General features: G+C 66.3%; 3 protein-coding genes across 12 annotated transcripts in view; all 3 read left to right on the forward strand.

Moving 5' to 3' along the window:
• TLN1 (talin 1) overlaps positions 1–4,176 on the forward strand; it is a 31,706-nt gene extending 27,530 nt beyond the window's left edge. For all 3 annotated transcript variants that reach the window (XM_066988746.1, XM_066988748.1, XM_066988747.1), the window contains 7 exons: positions 711–816; positions 946–1,070; positions 1,224–1,349; positions 1,471–1,533; positions 1,677–1,859; positions 2,565–2,690; positions 2,913–4,176. In XM_066988746.1, the coding sequence (XP_066844847.1) occupies positions 711–816; positions 946–1,070; positions 1,224–1,349; positions 1,471–1,533; positions 1,677–1,859; positions 2,565–2,690; positions 2,913–3,044 (861 nt within the window). In that variant the 3' untranslated portion in view covers positions 3,045–4,176. The remainder of the gene's footprint in view (positions 1–710; positions 817–945; positions 1,071–1,223; positions 1,350–1,470; positions 1,534–1,676; positions 1,860–2,564; positions 2,691–2,912) is intronic.
• Positions 4,177–7,459: 3,283 nt separating this feature from the next.
• On the forward strand, positions 7,460–19,199 carry TPM2 (tropomyosin 2). 8 transcript variants are annotated; one of them, XM_066988084.1, is made up of 9 exons: positions 7,460–7,677; positions 8,301–8,426; positions 14,006–14,139; positions 14,736–14,853; positions 14,967–15,037; positions 15,267–15,342; positions 15,970–16,032; positions 16,249–16,318; positions 18,894–19,199. In XM_066988084.1, the coding sequence occupies exons 1-9, from the start codon at positions 7,564–7,566 to the stop codon at positions 18,974–18,976; spliced, it is 855 nt and encodes a 284-aa protein (XP_066844185.1). In that variant the 5' UTR covers positions 7,460–7,563; the 3' UTR covers positions 18,977–19,199. The 8 variants fall into 8 exon arrangements, with proteins under 8 accessions (XP_066844185.1, XP_066844183.1, XP_066844184.1 ...); XM_066988082.1 differs by lacking the exon at positions 15,267–15,342 and adding an exon at positions 15,761–15,836; XM_066988083.1 differs by lacking the exon at positions 18,894–19,199 and adding an exon at positions 16,656–17,319.
• Positions 19,200–21,816: 2,617 nt separating this feature from the next.
• Positions 21,817–26,536, forward strand: LOC106036305 (gamma-secretase subunit Aph-1b-like). Its single transcript, XM_048052300.2, has 7 exons — positions 21,817–22,087; positions 22,950–23,120; positions 24,361–24,434; positions 24,551–24,673; positions 24,910–25,037; positions 25,328–25,451; positions 25,682–26,536. Exons 1-7 carry the CDS (start codon positions 21,975–21,977, stop codon positions 25,717–25,719), a joined length of 771 nt encoding a protein of 256 aa, XP_047908257.1. The 5' UTR covers positions 21,817–21,974; the 3' UTR covers positions 25,720–26,536.
• The last annotated feature ends 115 nt before the right edge of the window (positions 26,537–26,651 follow it).

The raw sequence follows: 26,651 nt of genomic DNA on the forward strand, positions 1-26,651 counted from the left end.
TCCTGCGTGGTTTTGGGGCAGGACCCCGCCATCTGTGCCTCTACTCACCCTGCTCGAGCTGACGTGTGGCCTCGGGCGTGCCGTGGTGTGTGCATGCCGGGGGGGACCCGCTGGGAAGGGGCCGTGTGTCCCCGCAGGGACCTGGCTCCAGGGTCCTGCCCTGCCCAGCTTGTGTTTGCAGATGAGTCTCAGAAAGGGGGATGGCAAGGCGGGGGGGGAAATAGGGTTCTGGGGCTTGAAGTGCTTTGAGTGGGGAGAAGGAGATCCTGGGGGGGAGAAGGAGATCCTGGGGGGCAGCCGCTGAGTGCCGGAAGGACCCTGACTTAAATGAGGACCTCGGTGCTGCGAGATGTCCCAGAAACCATGGACTGATCAGGGCCAAGGAAAAGGAAAAGATGATCCTGTTCCCACACAGGAGGAGACCAGCCAGCATCGCTCGAGACTGGATGGCAAACAGTGACCGATACGTGCTCATGGGGCTGGGGGGCTCCTGCTCCCCTTCTCTTGGGGGATTGCCTCTAATGGACCCTCGGGGTCCCCTTGCTTTGCAGCAGCCTGAAACAAGGGTGGCTGGGGTTGTGGTGGCACCTTCTCAGGCAGCCAAATTCTGTGGGCGAGGGCCAAAATGTGGTCAGAAGGGGCTGCCGGGTCGGGTTCTCCCCCTGCTTCGTGGTCTCCCTCATGTGCTCAGGCCTGCTCCTTTCCCCCAGATCCTGCAGAAGCCGACCCACGAGCTGAAGCAGCAGCTGGCCGGGTACTCCAAGCGGGTGGCCAGCTCTGTCACCGAGCTCATCCAGGCAGCCGAGGCCATGAAAGGTGAGTGCCACGGCTCCGTCCACCTCTGGGATTAGCGCCTGGGGCTCGGCAGCTGATGGGAGGAGGTAGGGTGGGTCAGAAATGAGGCCCTGCGTGGCTTTAACCTGTCTTGGTTTCTGTCTCCTCTAGGGACGGAGTGGGTTGACCCAGAAGATCCCACGGTCATCGCCGAGAACGAGCTGCTGGGGGCAGCGGCTGCCATCGAGGCTGCAGCCAAGAAGCTGGAGCAGCTGAAGCCGAGGGCCAAGCCTAAGGTAGCACGGGGTGCTGAGCCCCCCCTGAGCCCCCTCTGGGGCAGCCCCTTCTCTCCTGGGTCCCGCAGCCATCGTTCACGTGTGCCCCCCTCGGCCCCCAGCCACCTTCCTGGTAGTCCCATCTAGGACTCACGCTCCTCTTTTTGTCTACAGCAAGCAGATGAGAGCCTGGACTTTGAGGAGCAGATCCTGGAAGCTGCCAAATCCATCGCGGCAGCTACGAGCGCCCTGGTGAAGGCAGCCTCAGCAGCCCAGCGAGAGTTAGTGGCCCAAGGAAAGGTAAGGCTGGGAGGGGGAAGGACAGGAGCAGCACAAGAGTCGGTGCTGAAGCGCTGCGTGGTGCTGTGCTGGGCTCCCTCCCTTCTCCAGCAGCCCTCACTGCTCCTCTCCTGCCCCGCAGGTGGGAGCCATCCCAGCCAACGCAGTGGATGACGGGCAGTGGTCCCAGGGACTCATTTCAGCCGTGAGTATCAAGGACACGTAGCAGGGGATCTCCCTTTTTTCCTGCCCCCAAAAGGAGGATGCGCCACATGGGTGCCCCTTGTCCTCCTGGGGACCCTCTGCCGCAGGCTCCCGCGTCCCCCTGACACCCTTCTCCTGCTGCAGGCACGCATGGTGGCTGCGGCCACCAACAACCTGTGCGAAGCCGCCAACGCGGCGGTGCAGGGCCACGCCAGCGAGGAGAAGCTCATCTCGTCCGCCAAGCAGGTGGCTGCCTCCACGGCGCAGCTCCTGGTGGCCTGCAAGGTGAAGGCTGACCACGACTCGGAGGCCATGAAGAGGCTCCAGGTGAGTCCCAGGCTGCCCTCGAGCCCCGGCCGCCTCCTCCAGGAGGGTGTTTGAGGGGTGCGGGGGGGGCGTGTGGGACCGTGGGATGAGGCCGTGGCACGGAGGAGGCATCTCCACAAGGTTGTGCTCCCTGCCGGCCTGCCCTCGGTGCTGCAGTGGGACGCAGGCTCCATGTATTTTGGACCTCGGTTAGCTGCCTGCGTGCGTAATCCTGGGCTCCTGTCCACCGGGCTGGGGTTGCTGAGCCCGGGGGCATTCAGGGCTGATGGTCTTCTGGCTTGGGAATGCCTGAAATGTGTGCACCGAATCCCTGGCGTTAATGTCTGGGGACATGTTTTGACACGGGAGATTAACCCTGCGTGGCCGTGGCGTGGAGGTTAATGCCCACACGCTGGGGGTTAACGCAAGGATCCTGGCGGGGCAGAGGCTGGGGTAGGTCAGCCAGGCTGCCCCAAAATCCCTGCCCTGCTGCTCAGACGGGAGCAGAGCGAGGGAAGCGCCGCAGGCACCCGACTGGGAGCAGCAGTGCCTGAAATGGTCATGAGCAGCGCTGGTGGCAGCGAGCCATCCTCGGGGAGCTCTGCCTGCAGCTCCCGGCTCGCCTGGCCGCCTCTCCTGCCCGGCCGGGACAGGGGTTCCCCAACCAAGGCAGAAGTTGCGCCCCAGGCTTAGGATGCTGTTCCCTTACCTCTTTTCCTGCTCCAGGCGGCCGGGAACGCGGTGAAGAGAGCGTCGGACAACCTGGTGAAGGCAGCGCAGAAGGCAGCCGCCTTCCAGGACCACGACGAGACGGTGGTGGTGAAGGAGAAGATGGTGGGGGGAATTGCACAGGTGAGGAGCGGGGCTGCTCCGGCGGGGCAGGGGGAGCTCCGGCGGGGCAGGGGGGAGCGCGTTGCGCTCTCCTGTGTCTCCCAGGGAGCGTGGTGTGGGACGCAGGGCCTGCTCTGGGACCACGAGGTGGGAGGGGACGGCAGGGCGTAGAGCCGGGTGCGCCCCATCCGTCCCCGCCGCGGGCGCACGAGAGGCGTCCGTCTCACCTCGTTCCCTCGGCAGATCATCGCTGCCCAGGAGGAGATGCTGCGCAAGGAGCGTGAGCTGGAGGAGGCGCGCAAGAAGCTGGCCATGATCCGGCAGCAGCAGTACAAGTTCCTGCCCTCCGAGCTGCGGGACGAGGAGCAGAACTGAGCCCCGCGCGCCGCCGCTCTGCGCCCGGGCAGAGCCCTGCCGCCACTCACTGCACAGACTGCTGCCGCCGGCTCCTATTTAAGACACCCCACCTCGAGCAACGCCGGGCTGCCTCGGGTAAACCACAGCCCTGCCCGCACCGCCGGCGCGCCGGGACTAACCCAGACACCGCGCAGCACCGCCCCGAGCAGGCGCCGCACCAGCATCTCCGCTTCGCCGCCCAGCACGCCTCCCCACGCACCCGGCCGGGGGGCTGCCGGGAGTGGGAGCCTGTCCTGGACCAGCCCGGGGTGACCCTGCCACTAGCCCCATTTAAGAGGGCCAGCGGGCTTCCTCCCGTGGTGGGTCCAGCCCTCCAAACCCTTCAGGATTTTTTCTCGTGCCTTTGTCGCCCTTCCTCTCGCTCCTTTCTTCTCCTTCCTCCAGGCAGGACGGGGGGAGGCCGGTGTCTCGCCCTGTCCCGTGCGGTGGGGTGCAAGGAGCAGCTCTGCACCTTCCTTTTGCTACGCTCTTGCACTGAGCCGCCTTTCACCTCTGTTGCCTTACCGCTGGCTGAGTCACCCACCCCTCTTCCTCCTCAGCGTCCCCGGGAGGCACCGAGCCTCCCCAGAGCATCCTCGCCACCGCAGTGCCTCTGCTCGGGGCGGGCGCGAGATGGCTTCGCCCCAGAGCTGCTCTCCCCCACCCCTTCGCCTCTCCCCAGGTGCCTTCCTCCCCGCCCTCCCAGCCAGCTCTGCCTTCCTCCTCCTCCTCCTCCTTCCCAAGTGCCTGCGTTGTTTTCTGAGATTTTCAGTATTTTTTATAACTTTTAAATTTCTTTAGTATCGAGCCCGCTGCTTTTCAGAGTTCATTTATCTCCTCGCTCACGTCATCCCCACTAACCCCCCGCAGCCCAGCGCCTGCCCAGGGGCCCCAGAGACCAGCTCCTCACCCCTCCGTGGCTCCGGGACCCCCCCCCCATCCCTCCCCTTGCACTTGCTGAGGCTTCTCTCACTATTTTGATACTTTAAGCATCGCCTGTTACACATGGAAGGAATCCAGCTCCCCCGAGGCTCCGGGGTGAGGTAGGGGGATACGAATGGCTCTTTGGAAAGACGCCTTCATCAATAAAAATGGATTTCCTGCTTTCTCCGTGCACGTGTCCGTGGGGAGGTGCAGGGAAAGGGTTTTGGGGGGGGTTGCGACCCTAAGGGGTGCCAACATCTCGAAGTTCGGGGCCGCTGGTTGGACCTGGGGTGCTGGGACGTGGTGGGCAGGGGTGCAGACCCCGCTGCGTGGGGCCGCCAGCCCTCCTGGGTGGGGGGGAGCGCGGCGCAGGCGCTTATCCAGCACGGAAAATATTCGAGGCACGTCCAGCAGCGGCACCCGGCCGGCCGGACCCCCGCTGCCAGCCATGTGCGGCCCTCGCAGGTGCCGCCGGGGGCCGGGGGGGGATTTTGTTGCTGGGGGATTTGGGGGCCGGCCGGGCTCCAGCGCAGCACCTGCCCCCGGGGCTCTGCGCTCCTGGCCCCATTCCTGCAGACGGACGAAAATATCCCCGGGCAGGGCAGCGGGAGGGGGTGCAGGTGGGGCGCCCCACACTACGCTCACCCCCCTGAGCCTCCCCGGTTGGGGCTGTGGCCCTCGGCGTGCCATGGGGCTGGGAATGCAGCCGGAGCCCTCCCGGCTGCCGGCGCTGAGCTCAGGCCCCGAAATAGCCCCTTGGGTCCGACCTGTGCGGGCGGCAGCTGCCCCAGCGCGGCCCCTTCCCCACCTGCTCCCACCCCATCACTCAGATGGGTTTCTGGGGGGACCCGAGTGGTGTTAGGGATGCTGCGGGGTGGAGCGGGGACGCTTCTGTCCCTGGGACCTGTCCCTTGCACCCCTGTCCCCAAAAGATAACGCTGGCACCAGCGAACACCCAGGAGGACGAGCTGCCCCGCGAGCTCTGCGTGTCATGAGTCTGCAAGGTCTCAGCTTGCAGGGGTGGCGGTGGCCGTGCTGTGGGCTCGGGGCTGTCCTGGTCCCCCCACAACATCCCGGCTGAACCCGGGGTGCCCGGGGTGCGGAGGTGCTGTCCCCCCGCACTGGGGCCGCTCTCCCGCGGTGGCCCGGCTCCAGGGGGGGATTTGTGCGTCCCGCAGGAATCCCAGCCCTCCCAGCTGTCCCCTGACAATCTGCGCTGGCCTGACCCGGCACCAGGCTCCCGACCAGGTACGGCCGGACACGGGGCCCTCTGAGCGGGCGGCAAGGAGGGGAAGAGGGCACGGCCCACCCCGCTGCCCCTCCTGCCCCTGGGCAGGGGGCTGCCAGCAGCGGGGACCCCCAGTGACCTCCTCGGGGCGAGGGGAGGGGGCGCAGATGGCAGCACTAAATCCACAGGGGAGGGACACGGGGCAGGGGTCAGCCTGGCCAGAGCCCCGGCCCCGTAAATCTCCCCCGCTGGGGTGGGGGGGTTATTTTCCGAGCGGTGCGTGGACCTGGGACACCTCAGCCACAAGGTGACGGCGTCCCAAATTCATCCGGGCTTGGGAAGCCCCAGCCCGGCTCATGGACGGGGTCACCCCAATAGCCCCAGCTGGCAAAGGAACTGTGTCCCTAGTGGGGGGGGACACATTTAAAAGCCCCCGTCCCCTTCCTGGCTGCTCACATCGTGCACATCACCAGCTTTGCCCCGAGCTGAAGAATCTCCCCAAAAGCCATCCATCCTCATCTGGGAGCGACGGGAGATGGATCCTCCCCCTCGGCAGCGGCGCGCTGGCGGTTCCTGGCTCTCCTTCTCCAAATATGTGCCTAATTCGTCAGCACTAATACCGCTCGCCAGCGTCCGGCCGCGGCTCTGCTGCTTTGCATGGCCCTGGCAGCCCCTTGGTCCTTGGAAGACGCCACTCACGTCCTCCCTATGACCCCCAAAATCCGGGCTGAGCTCTCAGGGTCGCCCCCAGAAAGCTGTTTCCTCCAGCTCTCCGCGCCCCTCTGCCGAAAAGCCGGGGCAGCTTTCATGCACCCCATTTTGGGGAGCCCCGTGCCAGGCTGGATGCAGCCCGGGGGCAATGGGCTTGGGGAGCCCACACGTCCCAGTAACCCTGCCCCCCTCCCAGCCCCTCATCTCCCGTAGCCCCCCCGGCCCCGAGCCCACCCTGCAGCTGGGAATGCGCCAGAAGCATTTACGAGCGGTGTTAGAGCACGGGGTATTTTTGGAGGAGCCGGGATCTGAAGGGTTTGCATTTTTTTTGCCTGCGGAATACGGTTTATTTAGAGCAGAAGCAGCAGGGCAGCCCGCAGGCCCCGTGTGTCCCCCCAAAAGACCATCCTAGGGGACGGGTAGGTGCCGGCTGTCCCCGCACGCTGGGGTCGATGGCACCTGGGACATCGGCGCTCCCCCAGTGGAACCGGGGCCCCTGCCCTGCTGTGACGCAGGAGCGGGATGGGGAGGTCAGCGCTCGGCTCCCTTCTCTCCCAAAGGATTTTCCCTCTGTGTTTTTCTGCCAGGCCTCGCGCGGAGGACGCCGGGGCGGCACAGAGGGGTGTCCTGGGAGGGCTGTGCTGGGAAGAGCCTGCCCGGTGCGGGGGGGGACGCTGGGGATCCCACCGTGGCCACCCCCACAGAGCATCCCTGTGCCCGTCGCTGGTCCTGGGGGGTGGCAGGGGGACGGGGACAGCCCCGGGCAAGCGATGGGACTGGTGCTGGGAAACAGGAGCGTTATTGCAGCAGGGATCTCCGTAGGGCTGAGCAAAACCCTGTGAGTTTAGGGGCGCCACCAGCTTCGGGGGGGCATGGGACTGCAGCAGGGGGCTGCAGGGGAGGCAGCAGGTCCTGCAGGGGGGAAGGGGGCCACAAACAGCCCAGGGGACACTGGGGTACGGCAGCATCACGACAGTCCTCGGGTGTCCCCAGTGCATTCACAGCCCGAGGAGGGTCCCTGCGGCCCCAGGAAAGAGCACCTGTGGGGCGTCACAGTGTGTGGGTGTCCCTGTGTGCCATCCAGAGTGTCCCCAGAGCCCCGGGGTGTCCCCAGCGCAGTGCCACCAGGGTGTCCACTGCACAGTGCCACCAGGGTACCCCCAGTGCTGTCCCCCCGCGGTGTCCCCAGCGCTGTCCCCCAGGGGTGTCCCCAGCGCAGTACCACCAGCCTACCCCCAGCGCTGTCCCCCCGGGCTCTCCCCAGCGCTGTCCCCCGGGGGCTGTCCCCAAACCCATCCCCACCGCCGCGTCCCTCTCCCGGTTCCCCCGCGGGTTCCCGGTGCCGGGTGCCGTGGCGGTGCCTCCCGGGTGCCTCCCCCCCGTCACCCCCCGTACCCCCCCCCGTTCTCCCGTCCCTCTCGGTGCGGCGGCCGGTGGCGAAGCCTGTCCCTAAAAGGTGCTGGCGGGCGGCGGGGGAGGTACCGGGGCGGCCCCGTCCCGGCGCGGCCCCTCCCCGGCTCTTAGGCGGCGCGGCGGGGCGGGGGGCTCAGTGCCGGTGCTGCCGCCGCCCCCGGTGCTCCGTGCCCCGCCGCCACCCCAAGCCCCGCCACCGCCACCGCCACCGCCACCGCCACCATGGAGGCCATCAAGAAGAAGATGCAGATGCTCAAGCTGGACAAGGAGAACGCCATCGACCGAGCCGAGCAGGCGGAGGCTGACAAGAAGCAGGCGGAGGACCGCTGCAAGCAGGTGGGTGTCCCACAGAGCGCCCCTCACACCCCGCCCCCCCCCAAAAAAAAAAAAAATAAAAGTTGATGGGGACCCTAGCCCTAAAGGGGTTTGGCCCCGGGGATCTCGCCCTGATGGGTGTCCAGCTCGTGGATCCCAGCCCTAAGGGTCCCCGGCCCTTGGGACTTTGCCCCGCTGGGTGTCTGACCTTGGGGACCCCCACCCTGGGGACACCCAGCCCTGGGGACCTCACCCCGCTGGGTGTCCAGCCCTGCGGAGCAGTGTCCCAGCCTGCTGTCCGTGGCCTCAGCACCCCCAAAACTCCTTGGGTCTTGGTGGGACACCCTAGTGCCACCTCCTTGTCCCTCTGCCAAGGAGAACCCTGGGGACAGCGTGCTCCCACCTCGACCGCAAGAGGCGGTGACCTTCCTGGTGTCCCCAGGTTGGGAACCCATTGCCCCCCTCTGGGCTCAGAGGTCCTCTGACCCCAGGTATCTGGTGCTCCCCGAGGACGTGTGGCCCCAAAATTGACAGAGCAATGTCAATGGGATGAGGGTGACTGTCCCCTGATGGGTGGGTGCCCCTGGGGTTGCCAACCTTGCGCCAGCCCCCCCCTGACCCCCCGTAACCCGTCCCTTCCACAGCTGGAGGAGGAACAGCAGGGCCTGCAGAAGAAGCTGAAGGGCACGGAGGATGAGGTGGAGAAGTACTCCGAGTCCGTCAAGGAGGCCCAGGAGAAGCTGGAGCAGGCGGAGAAGAAAGCCACGGACGTACGTAGGCAACCCCTCCCCTGCGCGGGCGCCGGACCCTGGGGGGGGCGAAGGAAGAGGGGAGCCTTATATGGCAAAGCATCGGTGGGGAGGGTGGCAGGATCCGGCCCCGCCACGCCGGCACCAAGCCGGGCAGTGGGTGCTGGGCACGTCCCACGGGGGTACCGCCAAGTGTGGGGGCACCGCTCAGCCCCAGCACCCCGAAACGCACCGGGACAAGCAGCCCCGGCATGCGTCACCCGTATATGTGTAGGGAAAACTTGAACATCGTTGCTCAAATGAGTTAGAAAAGTGGAAAAGAGCGGAGAAATGCGAAAAGTTCTCGCCCGTGGCCAGACACCGAGCGCTGGTTGCATAGGATGCTTGGGGTGCGTGGGGGGGACCTCCAACGTGCCGCCCTGTACCCTAGGAAGGGAAAGGCCAGGAAGAGTTTTATTTAGGGCCATGACTGATGTTTCTCCTGGGAAATGGATCCCGTCGGGGAGATGTTAGGAAGGTGTTGAAATTGGCTTGTGCCCGGCGGGGATGAAGGGTGGAACAGCTGTGCGCGGCCTCAGAGCCGCTCGGCAGCGGAGTATAACGACCCGCGGTGCCACACCGGGTATTTGACACCCTATAAATAAATCCTCCTTTTGATGGCCAGTCCTTCTCTGATGAAAACCAACCCTGGAAACTGGAGTAGAAGCTAAAGGGGAGCCGTCGGGAGCGCGGCCAGCAGGGGCACGGCCAGGCTTTTCGGGATGGAGAACCAAAAATTCAATCCCAGCTGGTTTGTGGAGCCAAACGGGGGAGATGCGTCAAATCTCCAAGGTGGCCGCCAAGGACAGGGGAGAGGAGGCAGGGACAAGCAGTGACAGCAAAGGCCCCAGGGTGGCCCAGAGCCCCCAGGAGTGACCGGACCCCCCCCCCCCAGTGCCACCCCACAGGGACCCCCAGCCTCCATGGGCACAGGAGGTGGCAGCATCGGAGAAGTGGGCGCAGGGGGAAAGAGGAGACAGAGCCCGAGAGCCCACCCCGGTGTCCCCAGCTTGTGTGCCCCCCCGAGCTCTGGGCAGCGAGGTGCCAGTGTCCCCCAGCGCCAGGCTGCGTCTTGTAGGAGTTTTGAGGAGTTTGTCCTGAGAAAGGCCCTGGGGCTCTTTGCTCACCCCTTGGGCCTGCCCAAAGTTAGAAACAAACCCAAGCTGTTAAAACATTGGAAATCCTCTGGAAGGGCTCGTTTGTCTTGGCAGGAGGCAGGCACCTTGGGCTGGCCTGGGGGGCTGTGCTGCGTGCCGGGGTCTGTGCTGGGCTCTGTACTGCTCTGATGGGATCGGTGTGGGAGCTTGGTGCAGGGCCCAGCAGGACACGGAGGGGACGCAGGGGTGCTTGGTGGCACCGAGAGGGGTACAAAGCAGCAGGGAAAGGTCGCGGGCTTTGGTGAGGAGAGCCCTGTTCCAGCAGGTTTGGGGACGGGGAGCCCCTGGCCCCTCGAGGGAAGGGTCTGGAGCGGGGTTGTGATGAAGGAGCCCTGCTGCAGTGTCGGGAAGGGCCGGTGGCTGTGCCGTGCGCGGGGACAGGCTGTGCCGCGTGCGAGACCTGGAAGTCGCCAGGTGTCCCTGACGGGGACGGGGACGTGCTGACAGCGCTAAGTGCTCCCACTCCAGCAAGGAGCAGCAGGACCAAGCCCCGGGTCGGCAGCTCCACGGAGCTGCAGATCCTTCCCAGCAGCTTTACGAGGCCACCGCGGCCCCATCCCCTCCTCGTCCCCCCGCGAGGGACAGCACGCCAGCCCGGCACAGCGCCTGGAGCAGGGTTTAGCCCCCCGCAGCCCCTCCATCCCCAGTGGCCAGCCCGTCCCCAGCCACCCGCCGGGCGCAGGGAAAGGCAGGCTCCGCCGTTCCCAGGCCGTGATCCCGGAGGCTTCACCCAAGTTCCCGCCCCGGTGCTCTCCCGAGCCGAGACTTTGCTCTTATTTGGCGATTCCCCGAGACGGTGGGAGGGAACGGGCGCTGCTGGGAAGTGACTGCATCCCTGGGTGGGGCCAGGGCAGGAGGCACCCAGCCTGGCTGCCGCAGGGACGGGGTGCCTGCCCCCACAGCCTGCCCCACAGCCTGCCCTCCGCTGCCGGACCCCACTGCCGCTTGGCCACTGGGACCCCCGTTCGTGCCCCGTGCCCCGTGCGCCCTTCTGTGCCCGAGCGTCCGGCTGGGAGAGGGGCCAAGCCCGATGCCACGTGCCCCCATGCCACCTGGCCAGGGGCATGGGGTTGCAGGACCCCCCCCCAAGTGGCATGGCCGGGTGCTGGCCCCCCCCAGACACCCCCAGACCCCATGGCAGCCAGGGGGATCAGCCCGGGAGCGGCTCTGAACTGTCCCTGGAGGCAGGTGTGAAGAGCAGCCGAGGCTGCCCAGGAGCTGTCAGGGCTCCTTTAGGCAGACTGAGTGCCACGGCACCGTGCCCTCCTGACGCACTGGGGCATCTGCTGTGACCGGGATACGGAGCTGGGGGACACGGAGCTGGGGGATGCAGAGCTGGGGGACACGGAGCTGGGGGACGCAGAGCTGGGGGACTGACCGCTCCCGTGGGGCACTGGCCCCGGGGGTCTCCGTGGGGCTGTCGGCCAGGTCCCAGCTTGGGGAGCAGATGCCAAGGGGTCGAGATGCCAGGGGGCCAAGGTACCCTGGGGATGCCCCAAGAGCGGGCTCTGCCCCCCTGTCCCATCCCTCTCGCGTGTGGGGCAGAAATCCTTCCCCCTCAGCTCTGCAGCAGGGGCATGGGGAGGCTGGGGACCACCCGTGTGTACGCTGCTCCCCTGCCCATGGGGTCCCACAGGGCACCCCCAGACTCCCCAGACCCCTGTCTGCCCCCGAAAAATCGACTCCGAGCTCCTTTCTGCCTGCCTGCTGGAGCTCATCGGGGGCATGCACCCCTGCCTGGGGGCACTGCGTGCCCTGCTTCAGGAGGGGGCTGCATCCCCTGTACGGGGGGCACCCCGTTCCCTAGCTGGGGTGCTGAGCCATGCACCCTGCCTGGGGAGGGGGCAATATGTCCTGCTGGGGGGCACCCTGCCCAGGGTGGGGGGCAACATGTCTTGCCCTGAAGGCACCATGCATCTTGCCTCAAGGGGGGACCCGTCACCCCAGCCTGGGGGGGCATGTGCCATGCCCGGGGGGCGGGGGTCACATATCTCCTCTTCGGGGGGGGCTGGCACCCAGCCTGACGGGGATCCACGTGCCCCATCTGTGGGGCACCACGCTCTCTGTCCGGGGAGCGCAGCGGGCCTGGGTCTGTCCATGGCAGCAGTGGGAGCAGCAGGAGCAGGAGGAGGAGGAGGAGGAGGAGGAGCAGGAAGGGATGGAGGCAGGGCGGGCGGCGGGAGCGGCCGCCGCCTGAGCGCTTCCTGCCCGAGCCAGGCGGATCCCACAAAGGGCTCGGTGCTGCGGCCTCCCTGTGCTCCCCGCCGGCCGCACGGCCATGGCCGGCATCAGCTCCATCGACGCCGTCAAGAAGAAGATCCAGAGCCTGCAGCAGGTGGCCGACGAGGCGGAGGAGCGCGCCGAGCACCTGCAGCGGGAGGCCGATGCCGAGCGGCAGGCCCGGGAGCGGGTAAGGCTCCTGGGGCTGGGGACCCCCAGGGACCCCCCGCTGCTGGGGCAGCACCGCTGGCCCCATGGGGCTGGACGCTGGGGAGTGGAGCTGCACGGCCCCGTGGGTGCTGGCCACCCCGGTACGGGCACGGATGGCCGCTCCCCAGCTGCCCCAAGGCACGCCCCGGGGGCATCCGGCACCGGCATCCTCGCTGCGCCGGGGAGAGGGTGCTTGGGGGGGGGGGGGGGGGCACGGGGTGGCCGAGCCGTGTATCCCGGTGTGTGGGAGCCCCCTGGGTGTGGGTACGGGCTGGGGGGCTCCGGGCAGGGTCCCCAGTGCCAGAGGGGCACCGTGGGCCTTGGTAGGGATGCTCCTTTGTGGGCTCGCCGCGGCTTCCCCAGTGAGCGTCCAGCTCACCGCCTCGGCTCGGCTGGGGACAGCAGACCCTGGGAAAGGGTCCCCCCCCCCCGGAGGCTCGGCACAGAATCCCACGCCCAGGCTCTGTGCCCGGCTCCCCAGCAGAGCCCCCCTGCTCCCCACCGTGTCCCTTGCTGGGGAGAGGCCACCCCATCACACCGCCGCGGGCTGAAATTCCCACCCCGTGGCGGCGGGACGGCGTTTCCAGGCGGCTGCTCATTCCTGCTGCGGCTTTTTTTCTTGTTGTTGTTGGGCTGGTTTGTTGGTTTTTTTTTTTCTTCTTTTTTTTTTTTTTTCCTCTGCCCTCCCCGCTCCCGTAACATCCCCGCGCTATCAGGGGCGGCAGAGCTGGGTGCGGTACCCGGGCTGTTGTCACCCGGGCTGCGTGCGGAGGAAACGGCCCCTTCCTGCCGCTGCAGATCGGGTTCCCCGGTCACCAGGCGCTGCCGGTGAGCTCATGTTCCCCAGTGCCCATCCGGGCAGCTCTGACCCACTTTGGGGGGGGTCATCCCCGGGGAAAAAAGCCCCCCCCACCGGGGCGATGCAGAGCGTCAGTGGAGGTGCTGGCATCCCTCTCCTGTAGGGGACGGTGGTGGCGGGTATGGGGACATCCCTGCCTGGCTCCCTGCTCCCTCTGCTCCGTGTCCCCAGGGTGCTGCAGGAGCACGGTGCCGGGCCTGCTCCAGCCCATGAATAAGCAGGAGGCACGATCCCCCGGGCTCTCACCACTGCCCATCCCTTTGCACCCCAGTTTTGTTTTTTTTTTTTTTCCTCCCACCCCCCCCTCCTTCCAGCAGCCCCCCCTGCGGGGCCGGGAGCTGCTGAGGCAGCGTTTCCCGGCGGTGACGGAGCAGGAGGGGCCTTAGCAAATGGAAAGAGCGCGGGGCCAGGCGTCGAGGGGCTGGCGGGGGGCCAGGGCCACCTCTCCCGGATGGCCTCGGCTCCCGGCCCCGCGCGCGGGGAGCCTGGGAACGGGGAGGAGGGCGGCGGAGGTTGGGGAGGGGAAATGGGACCCGGTCCCACCGGCCCCGGAGGCTTCGGTTTGGCCAGGATCCAGCCCGCCGAGGGCGACTCGCTCCATTGCCCCCGGCGCCGGGCTGTAGATCAGTGGGGGGGGGGCAGCGTGGGGGCCCCAAACGGCCCCACAGCCCGGTGGGGCTCGGTGGTGTGGGGCTGGGGAGGGCGTCCCGGCCGCTTAGCTCCGCCGCCGCCTCCGTAAACAGGAAATCCACAAGTGGCTCCCATCTCCTTTTCGGGAGCGAATCTGCACAGGGCATTCCTCCTCCTTTACTCACGGCTCTGCAAACCCCAAACCCCGTGTTGGCACGGCCCCCGACCCATGGAGCACACCTCTTCCATCTCCGGGGCTACGGGGCACGAGGATGCGGTGCCGGGGCTGCACGTGCCAGGGCTGTGTGGCACCAGATGAGGCGCTTGGGATGGGGAAAGCCCCGCTGTGCTCATGGTGGGGCGATGGGACGTGCGTCCCAGCTGGGTGAGCGCGGTGCGAAGGGGTGCTCCAGCTAGCAAAATGCAAAATTTCCTGCTGAAAACTCGTGGGGACGGGCAGTGACCGAGGGTTTTCCGCTCCGCAGGCCGAAGCTGAGGTGGCCTCTCTGAACCGCCGCATCCAGCTGGTGGAGGAGGAGCTGGACCGGGCCCAGGAGCGCCTGGCCACCGCCCTGCAGAAGCTGGAGGAGGCCGAGAAGGCGGCGGATGAGAGCGAGAGGTGTGAGGGGGGGGCACAGCCGGGGTCGCCTCGGGTCGCCCTCGATAGCAGGCAGCCCCCTGGTCTCCACTGAGGGGCTTCCCGCAACGTGCAGCTGGGCAAAGAGCAGCTCGAGCAGCAGCACCTGAGCGATGAGGGATGAGTTCGGGACCTGCCTGGTTGAGAGGCACCGCGGCCACATCTCTTTGCTCCAGGACATGGTCCCAGAATGGCCCTGGGGTATCTCTGCTGCTTTAATTGTGCACAGCAGCAGCCCTGGGGTGCCACTGGCATGGGGTGGCCAAGTGGGTGCCAGTGTCCCCAGGCAATGCCCCGTGTCGCTGGAGCTGGAGGATGGCAGGCTCAGGCAGGCGGTGCAGGTGCCGCCCCGACCCACAGCCATAACATCTTAGAATTATAGCCATTTAGGTGGAAAAGACCTTCGTTTTCACCAGTCCAACCATCAGCCTGACCCGCTGAGCCCCGTCACCAAACCATGCCCCTGAGCGCCACGTCCACGCGTCTCTGAAATACCTCCAGGGATGGGGACTTCCGACGCTCGGCCCCTCTCTCCTTGAAGAAACTCTTCCTAATCTTCTTGCTTTGGCTTCCCTCAGAGGCATGAAGGTCATCGAGAACAGGGCCATGAAGGACGAGGAGAAGATGGAGCTCCAGGAAATGCAGCTGAAGGAGGCCAAGCACATAGCAGAAGAGGCCGACCGCAAATACGAGGAGGTGCGTGCCACCACCCTTCCCCAGTCCTGTCCCCCGCTGTCCCCCGGGGCCACCTCCCCCCGGCCTTACACCCCGAGCTGGGGCTGACGCCTTCCTTTCGGTGCCACCAACAGGTCGCCCGCAAGCTGGTCGTCCTTGAGGGAGAGCTGGAGCGCTCGGAGGAGAGGGCAGAGGTTGCGGAGAGGTGAGCATGGGGCTCCCGGTGGGCAGCGCGTGAGGGTCCCACGCCACCCCCCCGCCGTGTCCGTGGGGGACAGGGGTGGCCGCGTGTCCCCGTGGGGACGGGGATGTCCCTTCCCAGCCACCTGGAAGGGGTGGGGGGGGGGAGGCAGAGGGATCACTTCCCCCAGCACATCCGTGACCCTGCTCTCTGCTGGCCCCCCCCTCCCCGGGGCGCCCCTTTTCCACCCCAGCCGAGTGAGACAGCTGGAGGAGGAGCTGCGGACCATGGACCAGACCCTCAAATCCCTCATTGCCTCAGAGGAAGAGGTACCGGGGCAGGGGCGCGGGGCGACGTGCGGCAGCCCCCCCTCTCTCTGTCGCTGTCAAGCCACCTCTCTTCCTCTCTGCCTCGGCCGCAAGCCCTCACCTCACCTTCCCCTACATCGCCGTGGGCTGGGCACCACCCTCCGTGCCCGCTCTCCTCCTCCTCCTCGGAGGGATGCGGTGGCAGCGGTGGCACGCGGTGACACGCGCAGGCACGAGGAAGGGACCCGTGCCCGGCGGCTCTGCTCCTCCTCCCCCCGCGCTGCCTGAGTTTTCTCCTCTCTCAACTTGTTCTCTCTCTTTCTTTCCTCCTTCCCCGCGCCCGCTCTTCCTGCTCCCCACTCCTCTCCTCCATCACCCCCCCCCCATTTCCCGGCACCGCTTCCCACCCCCCCCCCCACAACCCCTGCTTGGGATGTAGTAAATGTGGTGACCTAGAGGAGGAGCTGAAAATTGTCACCAACAACTTGAAGTCCCTGGAGGCCCAGGCCGACAAGGTAGGGGCTGCTGGGGCTGGGCACAGAGCTTGGGGCTCGGGGGGGGGGGACGGGGTCCCTCAGGGTGTGGGGGGGTGAAGGGTGACGGGAGGTGTCCCACGGGGCTCACGGACGTACCTCTGTGTCCCCGCAGTATTCCACCAAGGAGGACAAGTACGAGGAGGAAATCAAGCTCCTAGGGGAAAAACTGAAGGAGGTAAGGCTCGGTTCGGGTCCCCGTGGGTGCTCCCGGGACGCATACGGGCAGCAAGGAAAATAACCCCTCACCCCCCAGGCGTGGAGGCTAATCCAGGCGCTCGGCGCCTCCAAGGAGCCCAGGCGCAGGAGACGCAGACGGGGCAGTTTCGGGGTGCGGGGCAGTTTCGGGGTGCGGGTTCAGGGGCGTCCCCATCACACTCGGCCTCTCCCGCAGGCGGAGACCCGGGCAGAGTTTGCCGAGCGGTCTGTGGCGAAGCTGGAGAAAACCATCGATGACTTGGAAGGTAAAACGTCCCCGCCGCCTCCTGCCCCTTTTTCACGGGGAGAACGGGACAGGACGTGTCCCTGCGGGGGGGGAGCTTGGCCGGGCTGAGGCCAAAGCACCCCATGGGCGAGCCGGGGTGGGGGTCCCCGTGCAGGGGGTGGGTAGGGGGGGAGGCTGGGATGCCGCGGGGGTTTTGGTGTCCGTGGGAGGGGAATAGGGCCGCATCCACGCCGCCTGTGCCCGGTGCCGTACCCGCACGCCCCCGTGCCCCGCTCACCGCCACTCTCTCTCTCTCTGCCACTCGCCCCGCTCCCCGCTCCACCGCCCGCCCCCCCACCGCTCCCCCCCACCTGCAGACGAAGTGTATGCGCAGAAGATGAAGTACAAAGCCATCAGCGAGGAGCTGGACAATGCGCTTAATGACATCACCTCCCTCTGAGCCCCTCCGACCGGCACCAGCACCGCACTCCCCCCCCCCCCCCCCATCCTCGCCTGCATCCCCCCCCCCAGCTCGGCCGCTTGCCTGCCCGGCCCCCCCCCACCGCTCCCCCTGCCCTCCCTGTCCCCTCTCTGTCCTTCCCGGCCCGCGGCTGGTGGTCACAGGGGCCGGCCCGGGGGGGTCCCCGCAGTGTCCCTCTTTTGGAGGAAAGCAAGGTGTAGGCGCTACGGGGTGCTTGGGGGAAAGGGGAGCAGCCCCCACGTACCGGCAGCGTGAGCACCGGGGACCCTGCATCCCCCCAGCAAAGCTGCCCTGGTGCTGCTTGCCAAGCCCAGGGTGGGGGGACACGTCCAGGAGTAGCAGCACCTCCGAGGAGAGGTGGGCTCCAGCCCCAAGGGGACGAGGGGTGTCCGTCCCCAGGCAGGCAGACCCCGGTTCCCCCCTCTCCCCCCCCCCCCCCCCCCCCTCCCCGCTCCCCTCCTTCCTTTGCACATTGCTCTTCAGTTTGCATTTCATGACTTTTTCTTTTCTGTTCTGTCCCTCCGGGTCACCGAGTTGGTCTCAATAAAGCGTTTTCTCTCCTTGGTTTCTCCCTCGTTTTCTTCATGCTGCTCTGGCTCCCCACGCTCACCCCTCATCGCCTGCTCTCTCACGCCGGCAGCCGGGGGTGCGAGGTGGCCGCGGGGTCCCTGCAGCTGAGCCCCTTTGTGCCTCAGCCCGGGGACGTCCCCCACCGCCCCCGGCTCTCGGACACAGCTTTCCTCATCTTCTGCCACCTTCCAAGACGTTCTCCATCGCTCCTTCGGCCTGAATTAGTAGGGTTAGACCTGGTCCTGTCCGCTCCCCATCCTCACTCCCGGACACCACGACAACCTCTCACAGCCCCGACGTCTCCTCCGTCTCCCTCTCGCGCCAACAGGGCTGTCCCTACTGTGCGGCAGCAATTCCTGGCCCTAAATGGGTCCCCAATCCTCACCCCTCAGCATCCTGCCCTCTCCCCAAACTCAGAATTGATGGTCCCAGGACTGGCTGCCTCCTCCCGCCGTCCCCACTGGTCCCCAGTGCCCACCAGTGGCTCTCGCAGGCAGCACTGTCTCTTTTCACTAACTCTCTTTTCTCTCTCTCTCCCCCTTTGCTGCGCTGATGTCTCTCCGTTTTCTCTAGAGCGCTCCCGGCAGGAGGCTGAGAAAAACCGCGTTCTCACTAACGAGCTGCGGGTCATCCTTACCGAACTTAACAACTGAGCTAAGGCAGCTCCAGCCCCAGCACAGCCTCCCACCCACGGGGCGCCCCCAGCCCCGACTGCCCCCCTGCCCCGTTTTGGCCAGGCTGGTTTGGGGCTGGGAGCCCCTGCCCGCTCCCCGCTGGGATAACCGCCCTGCTCGGGGGGACAGGGAGCCCCTGGGGAGCTGATGGTTTTTTTGGGGGGGAGAGGGATGAGGGGTTTTGCCATGTCCTGGGATGCCCTCACGGTGGTGGCTGTCCCCTGGCATCAGCCTGGCCCTGCTGGGGAGGGATGTGGAGACTTGTGTTGCTGCTTCCCCCTCCCTCCGGTCACCCCAAACCACGCAAGGAGGATGTCCTTGGAGTGGGGTCCCCACAGGGCGCGGGGTGGGCACAGCCCCCCCATCCCCATCTCTAATGGGAAGGGGGATGTCAACTGGAAGCCAGCACCGGAGGAGGCTGCCCCGGCAGCGGGCTGCCCGTCGGAGCTCGCCCCTGCAGCCTCGTTATCTCTGCTCCTTCTCTGCTGTCCTCTCTGCCCGCCCTCCTGGGCTGCTGTCTCACTCCTCTTCTTCACGGAGCACCTGGCTCGTGCCGCAGGCGCTGGCTCTCCTCTTTCAAGGGTTCGTGCACGTGCCGGTGGGGACGGCAGGACGGGGAGAGATGGGGCCGCGGTGGCGGTACCCGCACCACGGAGGGGCTGGCCAAGGGTTACGGGGTGCAGCGGGAGGATGGAGAAGCTGAAGAGAGGGGGCTGCCTGACCCCCCGGGGGTCGTGGAGGGGCTGGGCTCATCCCTGCTGGTGCTGGGGCTGCTCATACTGAGCTGTGTCCGTGTGCGTGTGTCTGTGCCTGGCGTGGTGTGCGTGGGTCCGGCTGGGTACGCCTGTGCCGTGTCTGTGTGCGTGGCTGGGTGTCCCTTGTGTTCACAGAGAGTCTGGCCAGTGCCAAAGAGGAGAACGTGGGCATCCACCAGGTCCTGGACCAGACCTTGCTGGAGCTGAACAACCTCTGAGCTGCCTGGGGACCCCCCGCCCCTCTTCCCTACCCCACACGTGCACCCCACTGGCACGCTCAGGATGTCATCAGCTGAACTGCGCCTTGGCCAAATCCACACATCCGTTGAGAAGGGAAGCCCTGCAGCCTTACACCGTGGCTCGGGGGGCGTCTTGTCTGTGCACAGCCCGAACGGCTCTGTCCTGTCTTCATGTCCAAATATTAAAGCAGTTTGACAAGAAGGACGGGTGCGCCTGGTCTTTGTGGGTGGGTGCAGGCACTGGGAGACGCGGGATTGTTCTGCAGGGACCTTGCTGTGGGGCAGGTACAGCAGTCACAAGGACGTCCTGGGCCTTGGGATGGGACTGACAGCAATTCCCTAGGATGCACAGGAAACCTTAAAGTCCCAAGCTCAGCCCAAAATGAGCGTCCTCCTCAAGCACACAGCGGCAGAGGGATGTCGCTAGCGTGTCCCCTTCCATCTGCTGGGCACTTGGGGAAGCCACACGGCCTTTGGCTTATCCATCGCCTCTGCTCCACGGCCCATGCTAATGATGCCACCTGAGCACACGTACAAGTGTGTGACCACACACGTGCACACGCTGTTACTTACCAGGGTCTTCTCCAGGTCCGGAGCTGCTCACCCCACGCACCCGTTGCATTCTCTATTACCGGCTGCCCGAGGGACAGCTGTATAAACTAGCAGACACTAACATGGCAGGCGACCAATTCCCAGTGCGCTCAGGAAGTTTCCTCCTGCTCTGTTGTATTTTCTCCAACACAAAGAGGAGAGTGGCAGGATGTGCCTCACCGCTGTCACCGAGAAGGGGTGGGCTCCCTGGGGATGCCCAGAGCTGCGATCTAGCCCTGCCCTCTGCTCCGGGCCCCTCCACGGCTTGCAGGGAGCCCTGCTGTCCCACACTACTCGGCGGATATCCCCCTGGCAGCACAGCCTCAGGCGGCCAGGAAACATTAATTCACGCTGACCCCTCGCTGGGCCAGGCCATCACCCCAGTGAGTGACAGGGAGAGCTTTCCCTGACTGCTTTCCTTTATTTGCTGCGCCCCTCAGCTCGGGAGAGGATGGAGAGATGGCAGCTCTTTTCCTGCCCAGGTGCTTCTGGCCTCCTGCCCTCCCCCTGGCCCCCCAAATCACGTTTGGAGCTCTGAAGACTTTTGGTTGTGCAGCAAAGGGCTCCCCTCACCGCTCTGTGCCTCAGGGCTCATTCTCCCTCGGGTCGTCACATCCCAGGATGTGCTGGAGGAGAAGGACGGTGCTCTCCCGCCTGGCTGAGCTTGTCCTGTGCAACGGTTGGGGTTTCTGGTCAGGTCTGTCATTTCCCTTCAGCACGTCACCGTGTTGAGCTGGTGTTTGGTCAAAGCGCCCCCCCGGAGTGGATTCGTCCGGCTGTCAAAGGAACAAGAGGGCAAAGCCACCAGAGCACCCTGCCCTGCAAACAGGCCTGCCCGGCCTCCCTATCAGGGCGCGTCCCCAGTGCCCAGCTCCTGGGCGTCCCTCGCCTTCCTGCCGGGACAAAGAGCCCTTTCACACCCAGTACTTTTCCCCATTCCAGCCTCCTGGATCGCATTGGCCTGTTTAACCATTTACATCCCTCCGCCAGATCCTCCTTCACCTCTGAACTCATTTCTGCGAGGGCCTGGCGGTTGTTGCCGGCGATGGGAACACCAAGGCCACCAGCCGACCCCCCAGGGCCCGGCTCCGCGCTGCCTCCCCTCCGCCCTCTGCTGCCCCTTGCTCTACAGGGAGCAGGGAGCCGCAGGAGGCTGGCGATGGAGAGGTGTCGGCTGCGGGCTGTGTCCCGGCCACGTCACCCTGGGTATCTGTCCTGCTGCGTCTCTGGATGTGCTGACCCGGGCCTGACAGCCCAACGGCCATGGAATCACAGAGTGTTTTGGGCTGGAAGGGGCCTTAAAGATCATCCAACTCCAATTGTTGTACAATTCCAAACCATGGAGTCCCAGAATGGGTTGGGTTGGGAGGGACCTTACAGACCTCCCAGTTGCAGCCCCCTGCCCTAGGCAGGGACACCTCCCACCAGCCCAGGCTGCCCACAGCCCCATCCAGCCTGGCCTTGAGCACTGCCAGGGATGGGGCAGCCACAGCTTCTCTGGGCAGCCTGTGCCAGGGCCTCACCACCCTCTGAGTGAAGAATTTCTTCCAAATATCTAACCTAAATCTCCCCTCTTTTATTTTAAAGCCATTCCCCCTTGTCCTATCGCCACCCCCTGGCACAGAGTCCCTCCCCAGCTCTCCTGCAGCCCCCTTTAGGCACTACACCCAGCTGCAGCGCCTTGCCGAGACCACCCCCGGCCTCCCCCCCGGGGACCCCCGCGGGCCAGCCCCGGCACGGCGAGGAGGCCGCCGCCATGACACCGCCACGGTCGGCTCCGGGTAGACCAGGCGGCCCTGGGCGGGCCACGCCCCTCCGACCAGACCACGCCCCCTCAATGTAGACCACGCCCCTCCAACCAGACCACGCCCCCTCCGACCAGACCACGCCCCCTCCGACCAGACCACGCCCCCTCCGACCAGACCACGCCCCCTCCGACCAGACCACGCCCCCTCCGACCAGACCACGCCCCCTCCGATCAGACCACGCCCCCTCTGATCAGACCACGCCCCTCCGACCAGACCACGCCCCCATCACATCAAACCACGCCCCCCCCGCACAGGCCACGCCCCTCCGCGCAGCCCCGCCCCCTTAGCAACCCCCGCCTGCAGCGATGCCCCGCCCCCGCCCCCAGGCCACGCCCCCACAAGGCCACGCCCCTCCCGGTTCCCCGCCCCCGCTCCCCGGTGCGGGCCCCGCCCAGCGCCGCTCTTCCGGCCCCGGCGGCGGCGCGCGCAGGCGGCGGGTGACGTCAGGCGGCCCCGGAAGGGCGGGGGGCGCGGGCCGGGTGCAGCCGGGTGCCCGCGGTCCCGTCCGGTGCCGAGCCGTGCCCGGTGCCCCCGGTGCCCCCCCGCTGCCCCCCGGTACCGCCGCCGGTACCGCCGCCATGACGCTCGCCGTCTTCTTCGGGTGCACCTTCATCGCCTTCGGGCCCGCGCTCAGCCTCTTCCTCTTCACCATCGCCCGCGACCCGCTGCGCATCATCATCCTCATCGCCGGGTCAGTGCCGGTACCGCCGCACCGGGGGGCGGGGGGTGACGGGCACCGGGACCGGCACCGGCACCGCGACGGGCATTGGTGGTGCTGCGGGTGGCGGCACCCAGCCCGGGGGCACGGCGCTGCGGCCGGTACCGGTGTGGGTATGGTGCTGGTGGGGGCTGGGGTGGGCACCGGTACCGGCACCGGTACTGGTGTGGGAAGGGTGGCGGCACCGGTACGGGTGGTCACAGCTGGGTACTGCACCCGCACCGGTGTGGGCACGGGTACGGCCACCGGTACCTGCACTGCTGTGAGTGCTGCAGGGCCACCGGCACCCATACTGGTATCGGTACCCGGCACTGGTACGGGCACCAGTGCTGTCATGGGCATAACACGACCACCGGTACTGATGGTGGCACCGGTACCGGGGCACTGATATACCATCACGGGCACCACTGGTGCTCACGGTGGCACCAGTACCAGGGCACCGGTACCATTATGGGCACCGCTGGTGCTCATGGTGGCACCAGTACCATTATGGGCACCACCAGTGCTCGCAGTGGCACCAGTACCATTAGGGGCACCACCAGTGCTCGCAGTGGCACCGGTACCATTACGGGCAGCACTGGTGCTCATGGCGGCACCAGTACCAGGGCACCGGTACCCTCACGGGCACCACCAGTGCTTGCAGTGGCACCAGTACCGGGGCACCAGTACCATTATGGGCACCACCAGTGCTCGCAGTGGCACCAGTACCGGGGCACCAGTACCATTATGGGCACCACCAGTGCTCGCAGTGGCACCAGTGCCGGGGCACCACCAGGGCACATCAGTGTCCGGTCCCCGGTACCGGTCCCCGTGACGGGCTCGCCGTGCCCCGCAGGGCGTTCTTCTGGCTGGTGTCGCTGCTGCTGTCCTCCCTCATCTGGTTCATCGCGGTGAAGGCCAGCGACCCGCGCGACGAGGCGCTGCAGAGGGGGCTGCTGATCTTCGGGGTGATGTTCTCGGTGCTGCTGCAGGAGGCCTTCCGCTTCCTCTACTACAAGCTGCTCAGGTGAGAGGGGGCGGGGGTGTCGGGGCGGCACGGTGCCCCGCGCCGGGGCAAAGTCTGGTCCCGGGCCCGCGGTGTGGGCGTGAGGTGGGCGGCAGCACTGCGGCACGCAGGCAGAGGGTGGCAGAGCTCCACGCCGCAGCCGCCAGCCCTGCTCCCGTCCTGCGGAGCCCTGGTGATGCCGGCCTCTCCCCCCGCAGCCCGTTCTTCTAGCTTTTTTGGGCTGCTCTCTGCACCCCCTGTGTTTTATGGTTTTTTTGTTGTTGTTGTTGTTGTTGTTGTTTTTTTTTGCATTTTCTAAAAAAAAAATAGGTCCGCTCTCCCAGCTGCGTGCACGCCCTAGGGATGTTTTCTGCAGCTGGGGGTGCTGCTGCTGGGTCTGCGACATCCCGACAGCCCCTACAGCTGGTCTGTGGGGTTGGATTAGAATCACAGAGCCATTAGGGTTGGAAAAGGCCTCCAAGATCATCTGGTCCAGCCATCCCCCTACCCCCTATGTCACCCGCTAAGCCCTGTCCCTAAGCACCACGTCCAACCTCTCCTTGAACACCCCCAGGGACGGTGACGCCACCACCTCCCTGCGCAACCCGTCCCAATGCCTGACTGCTCTTTCTGAGAAGAAATGCCTCCTCATTTCCAACCCGAACCTCCCCTGGCTCAACCTGAGGCCATTCCCTCTGGTCCTATCACTGGTTACGTGTGAGAAGAGGCCGACCCCCAGCTCCCCACAGCTTCCTTTCAGGCAGTTGCAGAGAGCAATGAGGTCTCCCCTGAGCCTCCTCTTCTCCAGACCGAACACCCCCAGCTCCCTCAGCCGCTCCTCACAGGACTTGTGCTGCAGGCCCTTCACCAGCTTCATGGCCCTTCTCTGGACACTCCAGGCCCTCAGTGTCCTTGTGCTGAGGGGCCCAGAGCTGAACAAGTACCCGATGTGGCCTCACTCCCGTGCCGGTGGCTCGGGGAGGTCCCCGCGGTGTGTTTTTGCAGCGGTGGCAGCAGTGCTCCTGCCATGCCCGGTCAGCGCTCCGGGGGCTGTCAGCCGAGTCCTAACCGCTCCCTGCCGTGGTGTAGTGGTGCGCAAAGTGCCCGTAGATCCATTAATTAACGGCAGGATTGTTGAGCAAGAAGCCAGGTGCCTGCCGGAGACCCGGCTGCACCCTTTCGGGGTGGCCCTGAGGAGGGTGGGCTGGTGGGGATCTCCCTGCCCGGTCCGTGCCGTGCCCCACCACACTTTTCCCTGCAGGAAGGCCATCGAGGGGCTGGTGGCCCTCAGCGAGGACGGCTGCTCCCCCATCTCCATCCAGCAAATGGCATACGGTGAGTGCCACGCGGGGCCCAGGGGAGGGGGATACCCGGGGTCTGATGGGGTTTGGGAGGTGCCAGGGGTGGGGGGACCATGGGTTTGGGGTGTCACGGCCTCTCTGTCCCGGCAGTGGCTGGCGTGGGCTTTGGGCTCATGAGCGGCGCCTTCTCCATGATCAACCTCCTGGCGGACGCGCTGGGACCGGGCACCGTGGGCATCCATGGGGACTCGCAGCTCTACTTCCTGACCTCAGGTGAGGGATGGGATCGTGCCCCTCGCCCACATCCCTGCTGCGTCACGAAGGCTCCTGCTCCCCGTAGCCATCGTAGCCCCTTGCAGCCCCCCTCTGCCATATCTCGTCCACTGTGCCTCTCCCTGCTCCTCTCCAGCCCATCAGTGCCCCCGCATCCTGTCCCTGCTCCTCTCCCTCCTCCCTGAGCCTGCGGGGCCAGTGGCTCCCTGGTGACCCCCCGCTTTTGCTCCCCGCAGCCTTCATGACCATGGTGTTGATCTTCCTGCACACCTTCTGGGGCATCCTCTTTTTCCACGGCTGCGAGAACCGGCGCTGGTGGGAGATCGCGGCCGTCGTCGTCATGCACCTGGCGGTGTCGGGGTCGGTGAGTGGCTGGGAGCAGAGCTCTGTGCTGCCTCCAGGGATGGCTGGGGGTGTGCTGGTCCCCGCGTCCTGTGGAGGAGCAGCCTGGGGCACCACCAGCACTGTTGGTGTTTGGGGAATTGCAACCAGTCCCCCCTTGGGCACTGCCACACGTCCCCATCCTGTCCCAGCCCCTCACCAGAGCTGCCGCACCGCTGGAACCAAGAGGAAGGGGGACACGATGGCTGTGTACAGCAGCTGGGCAGTGGGACACCCTGCTCACCGTTTCCCTTTTCTGCTTCTCCCCCCAAGACGTTTTGGAACCCGCTGTACGTGGGCAGCCTGGTGCCCTCCTACCTGCTGATGGCCGCTGCTGCCGTCTGGGCTTACCTGCTCTCGGGGGGCTCTGCCCAGAACCTGCGCCGCTTCCTGCTCTGTAAGTCCTGCTCAGAAACTGGGACAGGGGACCCTTTGGGTCCTGGGGACCCTGTGTGTCCCTTTGGATGCTGGGTCCTGGGGTGGGGAAAGGGTCTCTTGGGGAATGAGGCAAGGAGGTGACTCCCTCTGCTACGGGACAGGAGGAGACCCTGGGGTTGACTCTTAGGGGGAAGTGGTTGGGGTGTGAAATTTGGTGAAAATCTCCACCCCCTGGCTTGGTTCCTGCAGGTTCACAGAGCGGAGCCAGCCCCCAGCTGGCATCCTGAGGCCCCGCAGGACGCTCCCGTCCCCACCTGCCCCTGCCCTCCCCTCCGTCTCGGCGGCAAGATCGGCACTCGCCTCCTCTGCAATACATTTTCTCCTGGAATGGGGGGACCCCGGCCAGCCCCGGAGGGGCGGGTACCACCACCCAGCCGCAGCACCCAGCGGACAAGTGGCACTGGGGCTGGCCTGCTCCTCTGGGGACAGCTCAGCCTGCGGGACTTGGCTTTGCTGGCCCCGAGTTATCCTGCCTGGGAAGAATCCTTCCTCGGACTGATCCCAAGGAACCCCCTCGCTTCTCCCCCCGGCGCAGAAGATGCCCCCTTGTCCCCTGTGCCGCTGGGGGACACCCGGGGTGGAGGAAGCAGCTTTGCAGGGCGCTGTCTGGGCCAGGGCTGAACGCTGTGGTGCTACTCTCTCCACCTCTTCACTCCCTGCTCACAGCGAGACGTGGCCCCAGCGCTGGACTGCAGTGAGCTGGCATCCCGGGGGTGCTGTCGGGGGGCTGGCGTGGGTGGGCAGCTGCTGGGGACGGAGGGTGGTGGGAGGGGATGTGGGCAGGTGGATCCCACCAGCCCTGGTGGGTGGCCGTGGGCCAGCGAGCCTGCAGCTGGTGCCAGCACGGCCTGGGGAGGGGTGCTGGGGGCTGCTCCCGGGGATCATCGCCCTCTCCAGGGGCCAGAGGGGGATTTTCAGGCAGGCACCGGCCCTGATGCTGTGCTACAAGATGGGGATATTGAAACAGCCCACGGGCTCAGTGCTGAGAAGGCGGCTTTGTCTACAGTGGGCTTTTATACCAATAATAAAAAAAAATAAGTACCATATCTGAGTGGGGTGTGTGCCAGCCCTGGGGGCGTGCTTCGTCTGCTCCCCGGTTGCCACCAGGGTGGAGGCTTCCTCGCCTCGCCCCTGCCTAGCCCGTTGCTCTTGGCTGCAG

The sequence above is a fragment of the Anser cygnoides genome, chromosome Z, assembly GCF_040182565.1.
Source record: "Anser cygnoides isolate HZ-2024a breed goose chromosome Z, Taihu_goose_T2T_genome, whole genome shotgun sequence".
Classification (NCBI taxonomy): domain Eukaryota; kingdom Metazoa; phylum Chordata; class Aves; order Anseriformes; family Anatidae; genus Anser; species Anser cygnoides.

What these genes read in the sequence shown, in the direction of transcription:
- LOC106036305 (XM_048052300.2), top strand. Translation starts at nt 21,975, where the DNA reads ATGACGCTCGCCGTCTTCTTCGGGTGCACCTTCATCGCCTTCGGGCCC. An exon ending in GCTCTACTTCCTGACCTCAG is followed by an intron (nt 24,674 to 24,909) that starts GTGAGGGATGGG and finishes TGCTCCCCGCAG; the next exon opens with CCTTCATGACCATGGTGTTG. An exon ending in CCTGCGCCGCTTCCTGCTCT is followed by an intron (nt 25,452 to 25,681) that starts GTAAGTCCTGCT and finishes TGGTTCCTGCAG; the next exon opens with GTTCACAGAGCGGAGCCAGC.
- TPM2 (XM_066988084.1), top strand. Translation starts at nt 7,564, where the DNA reads ATGGAGGCCATCAAGAAGAAGATGCAGATGCTCAAGCTGGACAAGGAG. An exon ending in CGGAGAAGAAAGCCACGGAC is followed by an intron (nt 8,427 to 14,005) that starts GTACGTAGGCAA and finishes TCCGCTCCGCAG; the next exon opens with GCCGAAGCTGAGGTGGCCTC. An exon ending in TCATTGCCTCAGAGGAAGAG is followed by an intron (nt 15,343 to 15,969) that starts GTACCGGGGCAG and finishes GTGTCCCCGCAG; the next exon opens with TATTCCACCAAGGAGGACAA.